The 12,594-nt window shown below is 37.2% G+C and overlaps 1 protein-coding gene across 3 annotated transcripts in view; it reads left to right on the forward strand.

The window, feature by feature from the left end:
• Positions 1 to 631: 631 nt before the first annotated feature.
• The window catches only part of LOC149080312 (pancreatic lipase-related protein 2-like), a 189,826-nt gene continuing 177,863 nt past the window's right edge, over positions 632 to 12,594 (forward strand). For 2 of the 3 annotated variants that reach the window (XM_089239436.1, XM_089239437.1), the window contains exons 1-4: positions 668 to 893; positions 8,574 to 8,845; positions 8,966 to 9,112; positions 9,340 to 9,453. In XM_089239436.1, coding sequence (XP_089095562.1) covers positions 737 to 893; positions 8,574 to 8,845; positions 8,966 to 9,112; positions 9,340 to 9,453 — 690 coding nt within the window. In that variant the 5' untranslated portion in view covers positions 668 to 736. Of the gene's footprint in view, positions 894 to 8,573; positions 8,846 to 8,965; positions 9,113 to 9,339; positions 9,454 to 12,594 lie in introns of all 3 variants that reach the window. The other variant, XM_089239438.1, reaches the window with a different exon arrangement.

Below are 12,594 nucleotides of genomic sequence, written 5' to 3' on the forward strand. Positions count from 1 at the left end.
AGAACTCGTGTACCGAAAATGACCGTGGTGCGACAAAAGTGATCAAGTAGAATAAAAAGAAAACTATAATAAATAAAGTGTTAAATGTAGTGATATATATATTGATAAAAATAATGAGTAATTTTATAGTTCATTTTAGTTCTTATTAAAGACAGAAAAAACAGTTTTTCAAACAGTAATTATTTGAAAAGCTGTATCTTATTTATTAGTTAGTACAAAAACGAATTATCTAATCTGGTACTTTGGAGTAACGTTGGTAGATATAACTAGTGTAGGGCTAATGTAGTTTCATCGCATTCTGCGATAGAACATTTTTACATCTTTAGAAAATATGAAAAGTGTCTATATATTATCCAAATTTAAAAGTGCTTATAAAATCATTAGGATGTTGTCATTTTGGAAAAACCAAAGTATTACATACCGTTGTATTATGGTCGGGGAAAAAAATTGCATATGTAAATGATGTACTATCAAAGTCTTTGATGTCAAGTTATCGCTTACATAAAACCTTGCAAGCTTGTGTCGATCAAAGGTGTAAAGAAACAATGTAAATGTTAAGCAAGCACGAGTAAGATTATCACCCTTCCATGCTTCAAAATAAAACTTGACGTGCGATAAACAAGTGATTTTTTCTTTTGAAAATGATAAGGGTGACGATGAGCTTGCATTTATAAAAAAAATCTCAAATTCACTACTACAGCTTTATTTGAACAAGCAAAGGTGAAAGAAAGCCATAATGAAATTATTTAGTAGTTGTTTACGGCATTTTAAGGTGATCGTGTTTCTAATAAATATTGCAGTTACTACGCAGTTAGATTCATTTGATTCAACGGGCAAAACATCAATTACGGATCATAATGTCTCCACGTATAGCGTTCAATACGCAACTATTGGTAAGCTTGTTTTTCTATATAAAGAAAATTTATTTATTTTTATGAGTGAGAGTTTTTTAAAAGTACACAACTAGAGTAGATTTTTGATTATAAAAAATAAAACTGGAAATGAAAAATGTGAAACTGGAAGTCCCAGATATATTTCACGAAACATAATTTATCAAATCAAGAATAAAAGTAAGAGGGCCGAAGTAAGATTTAGGTCGGTCGTTCACTGGAAATAACCACGAGCGAAAACAAGTCACGTGTATGCGCGCAAGACTGCTATAACGGTATTTCGCATACACGCTGTAAGGTTTTCCCCCATCGGGAAGGAGCATGATGGGATTAGAAAGCATGGGTGGTCGACGGAAAAGAGAAAAGAAGCTTGGTGTGTTTTCGGTTAGTTAGAGAGTGGCTCCTGTGGACTCGCTGTAAGCGAGGAGGACGTGTTAATACTATAATGTTTATTGTTAAAAATTATGATTAAACCAAGTATTACATATAAAAAGTATTATATACAAAAGTGCTTATGATTGTGACCAATTAATCATTGAAAACGAACCCGACACACGCGACTTGTTTTCGTTCGTAATAGCTTTCAGTGGATAACAACCAACGTCAAGTAAAGGCACAGGGGCGACTAAAGCTGCGATCATAGTGGACTGAAGAGATACGAATTCCAAGAATAGTGACTAGGAAGAAAAAATGCATAGGTTTGGAAGAAATGTCCGCACACATATACTAGAAGACATGGAGGAAAGAATAACAGGAGGTGGCGCGACTAGCGCGCATAAGCGGAGATAGACTTGGAAGTCTGGAGGGGCACGGTCATTATTTCTAGGGGAGCACGATGATGATTATGTTAGTTCATGTATACATATATACATTAGATCAGTCGACTCCACCTTTGACGCTTGTGGCATTGCCCCCCCCCCACGTCCCCCCCGTATCTCCGCCCATGCTAGCGCGTCCGTTGAGAAAGCATGGGGAATCAGGGTTGCCAGATGAAGCCAGTGATCGCTCTATTAAAGGGACCAAGTAAGCCCAAACAAACCGTGGCTTCCCATGCTTTCCTATGACAAACATCCCCGTTTTTAAAAAACATTTAAAAATTTACTGTTCACTTTAGGAACTCGATTTTTTTCACAAATTCTGTGGATATATTTATACAAATAAACGAGAGCTTTTACAATTTTATTTGTTTTCGAATATAAGCTTCAACAACACGGAACCTTTTGCAAAAATAACGAAAATTTACCCATATCTTGTGCCACAAAATTTCTTTTCAGCATTTTAATTTTTAAAAAATTCTGCGAAAGCATGTAACACCTTAGACTGAGAGAGAAACAATGTTTTAAAGCACTTGAACAAGCGGTGTTAGAAAAAATCTGACTTTTTTTTTGCGGAAAGAGCATTTTAATGCAAAACATTAGCATATAAACTGAAGAGCCAAAAAAACTGGTACAGGCATGCATATGCAAATAAAGAGATATGGAACCAATCAGAGTACGGCGCTGCGGTCGGCAACGCCTATATAACACAACAAGTGTCTGGCATAGTTGTTAGATCGGTTACTGCTGCTACAATGGCAGGTTATCGAGATTTAAGTGAGTTTGAACGTGGTGTTATAGTCGGCGCACGAGAGATGGGACATAGCATCTCCGAGGTAGCGATGAAATTTGGATTTTCACGTACGACCATTTCACGAGCGTACCGTGAATATCGGGAATCCGGTAAAAAATTAAATCTACGACATCGCTGTGGACGGAAGAAGATCACGCAAGAACGGGACCAACGAGGACTGACGAAAATCATTAAACGTGACAGACGTGCAACCCTTCCGCAAATTGCTGCAGATTTCAATGCTGGGCCATCAACGAGAGTCAGCGTGCGAACCATTCAACGAAACATCATCGATATGGGCTTTCGGAGCCGAAGGCCCACTCGTGTACCCTTGATGACTGCACGACACAAAGCTTTACGCCTCGCCTGGGCCCGACAACACCGACATTGGACTGTTGAGGACTGGAAACACGTTGCCTGGTCTGACGAGTCTCGGTTCTAGTTGCTTCGAGCTGATGGACGTGTACGGGTATGGAGACAACCTCATGAATCCATGGACCCTACATGTCAACAGGACTGTTCAAGCTGGTGGAGGCACTGTGATGGTATGGGGCGTGTGCAGTTGGCGTGATATGGGACCCCTGATACGTCTAGATACGACTCTGATAGGTGACAGGTACGTAAGAATCCTGTCTGATCACTTACACCCATTCATGTCCATTGTGCATTCCGACGGACTTGGACAATTTTAGCAGGACAATGCGACACCCCACACGTCCAGAATTGGTACAAAGTGGCTCCAGGAACACTCTTCTGATTTTAGACACTTCAGCTGGTCACCAAAATCCCCAGATATGGACATTATTGAACATATCTGGAATGCGTTGCAACGTGCTGTTCAGAAGAGATCTCCACCCCCCTCTTACTCCTACGGATTTATGGACAGCCGTGCAGGATTCATGGTGTCAATTACCTCCAGAACTACTTCAGACATTAGTCGAGTCCATGCCACGTCGTGTTGCGGCACCTCTGCGGGTTCGCGGGGGCCCTACACGATATTAGGCAGGTGAAACAGTTTTTTTTGGCTCTTCAGTGTATAATGCAAAACATTAGCATATATAATGCCTTTCAGCTGTTTATATCAAAATATTGTAGAAATACTTCTAGTCCAGGTAGAACAAAAACTCGAACACAGACAATTTTAAATTTCAAATTCAATTTGAAACTGTGTCAGATTTTCGTACACATACCACTTTAAGAGCAAAATAATAGTCACAAAATGAAGAGGGGGAAAAAAACAGCCCAAGTGATTATTTTCCTAAATACTTATATAGGCCAAGGAGATGACTCATCATGGCTCGTAAAAAAGTTTTCATTTTGAATATTTTTTCTCAATGCTATATCCACATAGCGGAAGGTTCAGATGGGTGGCATATATTTCAGTAATACGTGTTCTAGAATATGGGAGTGAAACGTTAAAAGGGTGTCGAAATTTGTAAAGCTTACAGGCAGCAAAACCATAAATACACAGTGGCGGAGGACGCTCGAGCACTTCCAGTACTTTGAGGCACGGGGCCGAGCACCCCTGGCCTAAACTCGAAATAATCTCTTACATAAGGGGAAACGAAAGTGTTTTAGACTTCAGGGTGCTCTGTTGAAAAATTCATGTACGAAATTTTCATTTTTCAATTCATCCTCTAGGGTTGCTCGGCCCAGGGTCGCAACTGGGGGGGGGGGCGAGCAAGTAGGTCTGGTGCCCCGGGCGCTAGACCAGAAGTGGCATTAAATTCCCCTTTAACTGCTTGTTCTACATGACAATGGGTGTCAAAATGCCGGTTTGTCCCGGCTAACAAATTATCTAGTTGCGGCCCTGGCGTTCTCCGTGTCCGGAAAATTCACCGACAACAATTCGCCGCCGGAAAATTCACCGACCAAAAATTCACCGCCATGCAATTCACCGCTAGGAAAATTCACCGACTAGCAATTCACCGACAACAGTTTTAGTGCGAGTCAGTTAGCGAGGGAGTGAGCGATTGAGTTACTGAGTGAGTGAGTGACCCAGTGAGTGACTGAGTGACCGAGTGAGTAAGTGATTGAGCGAGTGACCGAGTGAGTAAGTGATTGAGCGAGTGACCGAGTCAGTGATTGAGTGACCGAGTCAGTGATTGAGTGACCGAGTGACCGAGTCAGTGATTGAGTGACCGAGTGACCGAGTCAGTGATTGAGTGACCGAGTGAGTAAGTGATTGAGCGAGTGACCGAGTCAGTGATTGAGTGAGTGATCCAGTGAGTGAGTGAGTTAAGTATGTGAGTGATGTTACTGATGATCAGCGATGTTTTTTATAATATCAAAGGAGATGATTTTAAGCATTTTTAGGGGGTTGGTTTATCGCGTATCCACTTACTTTATTATCTTTTAATTCTGTTATTACCCCATTTAACATTTCATTAGAAGTTTCTGAGTAAAACAGAGTTAATGGAATTTTGTTGAATATGCTATCTTGTATTGGGCAACAGCAATTTGTAATTTATACAAATACAAGGCCACAACAGGCAAAATGCCCAGCGAGGTGGCTGAGAAAAAGATGCCCACAATAAATATGGATGTCATATATTTCAAAAATACAGCAACCCGAATCCGTATCATCTGAATTTCTTCTCATAAAGTCATTATTTAAACTTTCCGCCATATCTTTAGTATATGGCACTTACTCACTGAATAGATCGCTCACTCACTCACTCACTCACTCACTCACGCACTGACTTACTCGCTTATTGAATCAGTAACCCACTCTCTCACTAACTCACTGAGGGCGGTATTCACCGACATGGTTTAAACTATAGTCACAACTTTTTGATAAGAGATCGACTCGGATTGGTTACATTCAGGTTTTTAACCAATCCGTGTCAATCTCTTATCCAAAAAAAGTGCATGAGTGGTGTAGCAGTGGTAGGTAGGGCCTCCAAGGAATGGCTCGGGGATCCATGATGTTCTTAAATCAGCCACCTCGTTGGGCAAATTTGCCTGTTGTGGCGTTGTATTTGTATTTGTATAACTTTTATAACAGGCATCTTCAGCCCGTTGCTCGCGGGCACTACGGTGCTCCCTAAACCACCCAGAGTACTCTATGTTCGTAACCGATTTCGTGCTTGCGGGCACTTGATCAATGTTCCAATTAAGTTCCTTGTACAACTTGCGTTCTAGGATGGAAATCATCCTGATTTCATGCATTCATATGTTGAACTTGCCGAAAAGGGGTGCTCTTCTCTTTTGATGATGGATACAGGCAATGCTCGCGACTAGAAAAAGGTTGAAGACCTCTGTTTTATAGTGTAGTCCTGGCCTTAGAAGGCTTGCAGAGAAGGATTTCTTATAATAACAATAATATAGCATAGATATTAATCAGCTATTGTTCAAGTAGAGAGAGAGACAGAATACGGAGATGGTATATCAATACAGATACAATGAGATTTATCTAGGTCAGGGTTTTCAACTGGTGTTCCGTGAGAGCTATTCGGGGTTCCACGGAATCAACAGTGACGGAACCCCAAAAATCCCGGAACCCTGACAGCTTCAAAATTTTTCTTGTCACTGTTTCACCTGAAGCAATTTTTTATAAGACTTCCTGGGATTCCCAAAAAATCTCATATTTCTGAAACTCAAAACCTACATGTGGATTTTATGAGGGTCTGCTTTTTTCTGTTTTCTTTGCATGATGTGCCCCCGCCTCTTTTCCTTCGTTTGACCAATTGAGCTTCATGATATCCGAATCTTATCGCTTTTCTGAATAGCAAATCCTAAATAGCAATCCTAGAAAACATCCTAGAGAAATCCTTCCTAGAGAAAAGGAAAAGCTTCACTTTCTACTTTGCCTGAGGTTATTTTTCCCCATTCTACAGATTCTTTACCACAAATGGAACCTCATTTATACGATGTTCAAGAGATCATGTCAAAACGTTTTATATGAGAGAAGACAACTGAAATTTCACTGAGAATGATACCCGCCCCCACCACTTCATAGGCCTCAAAGAAAATATCACAAAAAAGCAATGGTTTTAATTGCATTTTGTTTGTTATATAATAATCATTTTTGAGAAAAATTACTCACAACATTAAATTTTTTATAATTTTTTTAAATAACTGTCATTCGCATTACGTCGTTGCTTAAGTCTTATGTATTCTTAAATTGTGTTATCCTGAAAATTTTAAAGAAAAAAACGTAATTTTTCACTTTTCAAGAAAATTTTTTTTTTTTTTGTGTTTTGCATATCTAAGCCAGGTCGATAAGATATTCAGAAACTTTGCCACAAGTTGCTCCGGGATGTCGGATGTGTGTTCGATACCCTCTTTTGTCCTTGCCAGTGTCTTTTCTGATACAAAAACAGCACCATGATGATCAAACAGCGCATTGATATTGAAGAAAGTCTGCACATCAAACGTTTGGAGTACGAACCTCTCCGTGAGAAACAAAAAAAAACCTTTCGGAAAATCGGCTGTGAACTGTATAATGCTATTGTGCAGAAAACGAAGGTGGTGGCGAAAAAAATAATTAAATGAGCAGGTTTTTCGTTATTCTGAAGCTATGTGTATCATTAGGATGAACTAATGAAAACAAAACGGAAAATTTCATTGATGTAGGGCCTATAACTCATGTTAAAATAACGAGAAAATTCACGATTTAAAAATTTAAAAGTGAGTTTTTTTTAGCAAGCTTGACAAAATTAACATTTTTATTAAAACTGAAATATTATCACAAAAAATGAGTAACTTTGTCTGGTTTTAATTTATACAAAAATTGCCACGTTTTTAAGACAAATAAATTCAATTGGTCGAATTGGTCGAAACGCGTCGACCATTCGACCAATTGAATTTATTTGTCTTAAAAACATGGCAATTTTTGTATTAAAAAAAACTGAAATAGCCAAATATCATGAAAAATAATTCTGTCTCGTAAAATATGGGTCATATGGTCACAGTATGCGCAACTTGCAAATATATATATATATATATATATTTTAGACACTTTTTATCTACTACAAGTTTCGATTCTTGTTCCGCAAAGCGAATGCGGATTTTTGGAAACCCTGTATATTGAAGAAATATTTAAAACTTGTTAAGGGTTCCGCTGTGAATTCTCATAACCATCAAGGGTTCCGCGTGAGCTTTCACGTTGGAAAACCCTGATCTAAGTTACAAGTACATAGAAGAGTTGATCCACTTTGCCCAAGAACATTTAGAAGACACCAACGAATAAGGCAAATACACAAAAAATAATAAAAGTCCTAATGCATTTCAACACCAATGGGTGCCGTCTTCAGAGGAAAACTAGTGGTTAAATTTTTCCTCTGAAGACGGCACCCATTGGTGTTGAAATGCATTAGGACTTTTATTATTTTTTGTGTATTTGCCTTATTCGTTGGTGTCTTCTAAATACCACAAGTACGTATGAGTCGAAGAAAGGATTTGGTGTTTAAGCATAACCACCACCGATCAGAAACGTCGACATTTTTTCTGCCAATACTGTACTAGGGGTTCCTAGGTCGTTTAGAGAGAAAGAATTTCAACCCAAAATCAATTAATTGCCCAAAGGTGATATGACCAGTGACGAGTTGGCACACACTGGTCTCATCAAAAGAGAAAAAAAGACGTGCATTGGTCTAGTGACAGTCTTTTTCAAAATTTTCAATTATTATTTTCTTTAGAGTTCCTTCCAGTTCATTTTGCTCGATCTTGTTTTCTCACAGGGGGTTCAGTTATATCCTTTTCGCTTTGTTATACTTTAGTAGTTTACAATGGACTATTAGGATATACGTTATCGGAATTTATAACAGGATTTCGGTTGCCTGGCTGATGTTCGGATCCAGCAGATGTCACATTTTGTCTTCGAAAAATTAATTCTGATTTTTGTTTTATACGGTCCATAAAAATAATTCTGGCCGAAATGTTTGTGCACTACAACAGGGTCAAAAAAAGAAAAGAAAAAATAGCAAAATTTCTTTCTGTTGCGTAACTCTCTGTAAAAAAAGTTTTATTATATCTACCAAACTCTTGATGGTGTTTTATTTCCCTACGTATTTATTGGTGATATTTTATTTCATTTGTTGTAAAATTGTTTTATTTTTGTTGTTCGTTTAGGGGCTAAAAAATGCATGGGAGAACTTGGATGTTTTGAAATAAGTAAAAGTTTTTTCCACATTCTTTACCGCCCATTGAATTTATTACCCGATGATCGTCTTGTAATAAATACGCAGTTCCATCTCTACACAAGGAAAAATCCCAAAGAGTATTGGACTCTTTATGCAAATAAATTGGAATCAATAAAAAAGTCACCGCTGAATGAAAAACACCAAACAAGGTTCATTGTTCATGGTTTTCTTGACAGCAAATGGTATGCAAAATGGATGGAGGTATGTCCTAATTGTTAAAAGAAAATTCATTATAGCAAGGAATCGTCCAGCATACATGAACACTTTAAGCAATGCTTTTCAAACACCAGATGAGTGTGTGTCATTTTTAATTTTTACTAGGTTCTCAAAGATAATTTACTCCTACATAGTGATAACAATGTAGTTATTGTAGACTGGAGTGGAGGAAATTCATTGCCTTACTCTCAAGCAGTGGCTAACACCCGCATCGTAGGCGCTGAATTGGCTCTTCTCATCAATCAACTAAACGTTAGTAAACTATATTCTTTTCTTTTCAATGTTTTAATGTTTTTGACTATATCTTGTAGTTACCTAAGGACTTTGTGCCTTCCTGTTTCATCAAAAAATTTTCATAGCATATTTATAACCATTCCTTTTATCATCAAGTTTATATATATACTTTGAATACTAATTAAAATTTCAATCTAAGAAAAAATAAAGTTCCATTAAAACCAAGCCTTTTTTTTTACGATTAGGGGTTAAAAGCGGACGAGACATATGCGGACATGTCGGAAATCGGGACATATGCGGACATTTTATGTTTACCAATAATCAAACGTTACTGGCGAGTAATTCTGGCGAATTTTAAGGTACGTTCTCTGGTCGCGATCGGGTCAAAATCGGACATTTTATGTTTACCGATAATTTAACACTTATTGGCGAATGATTCTGGCGATTTTTCGAGTTACATTTTCTAAATGTGTTGAATGGGGGGGGGGGGAGAATAAGTTCCTGGAAAGTTTGAAGAAGAATCAATGTAATCAATCGGCTGCCGACCCCATGGGAGATTGTACTATGAAGAAGAATAAATTGACTGAGAGCTGGGAGGATTAGAGTCAATTGTCGCCTTGTTTTCTTCTGAGAAACGTCGTTTTCTAACATTGCCGTCCGTACCTCCAAATACGACTCTTATCCAACCCATGGATAAAAAAGTAATTTTAAAACTTTGAGAGAAGGTTTAAATCAAAGGACTTTTAAGAAGGTGTTTTGCAATAATCTCTGCCTCAGAATTAACAATCGCTGACTTCTGCAAACATAATTTAATACACTAATACACTACATTCCTCATAATTTTTATTCATGAAGCTTTGCAAAAAGTGACACAGGGGCGCCGTTATCAGACACGGGGCCATCTCAAAAATTTCGAGGCATCAAAAATGTTTAGGACACCCTTAGCCCCGATTTTATATATTTTGTGGGGGGTGGGGGGGAAGATCATCAGCTATTATTTCAGAATATGCAGGAATGCTGAGAAATATCCTAACAAACAATTTTAAATACGCAATAAAATGTAAATAAAAAAAATTAATGATAATTCAGTACTTAAAGGTAGTTTCAAAGTAATGAGAGGAAACAATATTCCAGAAACTGATGAAAATTTTGGAATTGAGGAATTAAAATTAACTCTAAGAAATAGATCCAACACCAATGAAAATTCAGAATTAATTAGAAAAATAATAACAGAATTGATTTTTTTTAGAATGAACGGAAGAAAAAATTCTAGAATTGATGAAAATTCGGAATTAATGCAAGAAATAATTTAAGAATTGATGGAAGCCTCCAATAAGTTACCGTGAGTGCGGGGCCCGGTGCAACCGCACACCTCTAAGGGCGGCTCTAGACTTACCAGATCCATGAATTCTGTTTGGGACGCATTGTAGCCAGATTGCTTTTCAGGCAAAAATTTCGAGTGCTTTGACACGTAGACTGCTCAACACTAATTTTATTGAAAAAAACTTTTTAGTGATTTCAGGGTAATTTTGAGTGCTGATTCTGTGTGTGAATCTGGCATTATTTTTTTTCAAACGCTCTAATTTTTAACATAAAGTGAAAACTAAATTTCAGTAGTACTACATAAGCAGCACACAAATCGCATTTAAATCTGCGAGCGGAGTTTACATCACTAGCAAGCTTGAATCAATGGAATGAATCAATTTAATCATGAAAAGTAATCAATTTAATCATGAAAAGTAATCAATTTAATCATGAAAAGTAATCAATTTAATCATGAAAAGTAATCAATTTAATCATGAAAAGTAATCAATTTAATCATGAAAAGTAATCAATTTAATCATGAAAAGTAATCAATTTAATCATGAAAAGTAATCAATTTAATCATGAAAAGTAATCAATTTAATCATGAAAAGTAATCAATTTAATCATGAAAAGTAATCAATTTAATCATGAAAAGTAATCAATTTAATCATGAAAAGTAATCAATTTAATCATGAAAAGTAATCAATACATAAATCGGAAGTCAATACTGATGATACTTAGGGCCGGACTTGGACAAGTGAAGGTTGGCCGCTACCGGGGCGTTAAATGTTAGGGGCCGCAAAAACGTGATGAAAAAAAATACTTTGATTGCATTTTAATTTAAAAACTTCGTTTTCAACAAAGCGAATGCATTTAAACCTCGCTACAACGATACTCAATATAACGGTAAATTACTCTACAACGATATTTTTTCAAGCCTTGTTTGAAAATGCCTATACTCTAATGTTAAACTGTTACCTCTCGACATAACGATATATAATCCCTACATAATCTACAACGACATTTTTTCTTGGTCTGCAGAGTCGTTTTATCGAGGTTTCGCTGTAGCTTAAAATTTTGTCTAAAACCTTTAAAATTCAGACATCGAACCTTATTTCTCTTGCCTAGGGTTTTCACAGAACCCCTTCCTCCAAGTCAAGTAAAGGGTGGAGGTGGATCTAGTGCTCCGGACGATGGGTTGCTAAATTCTTCTTTTAAAATTTAAAAAATTACACAAGGCATACATAATGCATACTTGCCCGGCCGAAAGAGTATGAAGTTGAGGTCCTGGGTAGGTAATCGGTTCAATTTCCCTGACAGCTCTCCAACCTTTAAATGTCTGGAAGCAGCGGGCAATATCGTTTAAATTTATTGTCGAATAATTTTTTTCTCTGTGACCATGAAATAGTAGTTTGATGTTCATTCTGCCTATGTAAACCTGGCGTGCTCCAGGGTGTTCATGGTTACTCAGGGATTAGGAAACTCCGTTTTCGAGGGCCACAAAATGCTTAAGCCCGTCCTTGATAATAAAATAATGCGTATTTGTAAATCAATAAATGCACATCTTTAAAAACACTCCATTCAATTATCAGATTTCAATATGCAGGCAATGCACGTCACATAAAATTTGTGGTGCATTTATGTTCAGAATAAAAGTAAAACAATCATGTATACATTTATATATCGTATAATATATGGAATGAAAATAAGGGAATATATTTAGGATATCAGAATAGATCAATGCAGTAATGATATGCTCTATAATGTTGCATTGTGTCCACTAAAATGAACACAAAATGATATTAAATTAATTCAAGGAGAAGCACTTGCATGATTTTCTGTTATGGGTTTTGAATGTCTTTCATAGGAGGCTTCGGTAGAGTAATCAGCCATCATACGCGAGGCTGGAGCTTACCTAGATACTTCTGTTCCATTACTTTCACATCTTGATGAAACCGCCTCTCTTGTCATTAAAATGGCTCAGATTGTCTGTGAAATTGGACCAAGTAACTAAGAAGAAAATGCGCCTTTGTGCTTATATTAACAGCCTATTTTTCAAACGTTTGAAAATTTTTAAATTCAAATTACAAATTAATCGTATTTTACTGCAATTCTTCATCGTTCTCTGCTTTGTCAAAAAATTCTCAACAACCGATACGAAACATGATCAAACTGAAGATTGACCGGATTGGACG

The sequence above is a fragment of the Pholcus phalangioides genome, unplaced genomic scaffold (assembly GCF_987345545.1).
Source record: "Pholcus phalangioides strain wild (caught in Gottingen) unplaced genomic scaffold, Ppha-v1.0 ptg000011l_1, whole genome shotgun sequence".
Classification (NCBI taxonomy): domain Eukaryota; kingdom Metazoa; phylum Arthropoda; class Arachnida; order Araneae; family Pholcidae; genus Pholcus; species Pholcus phalangioides.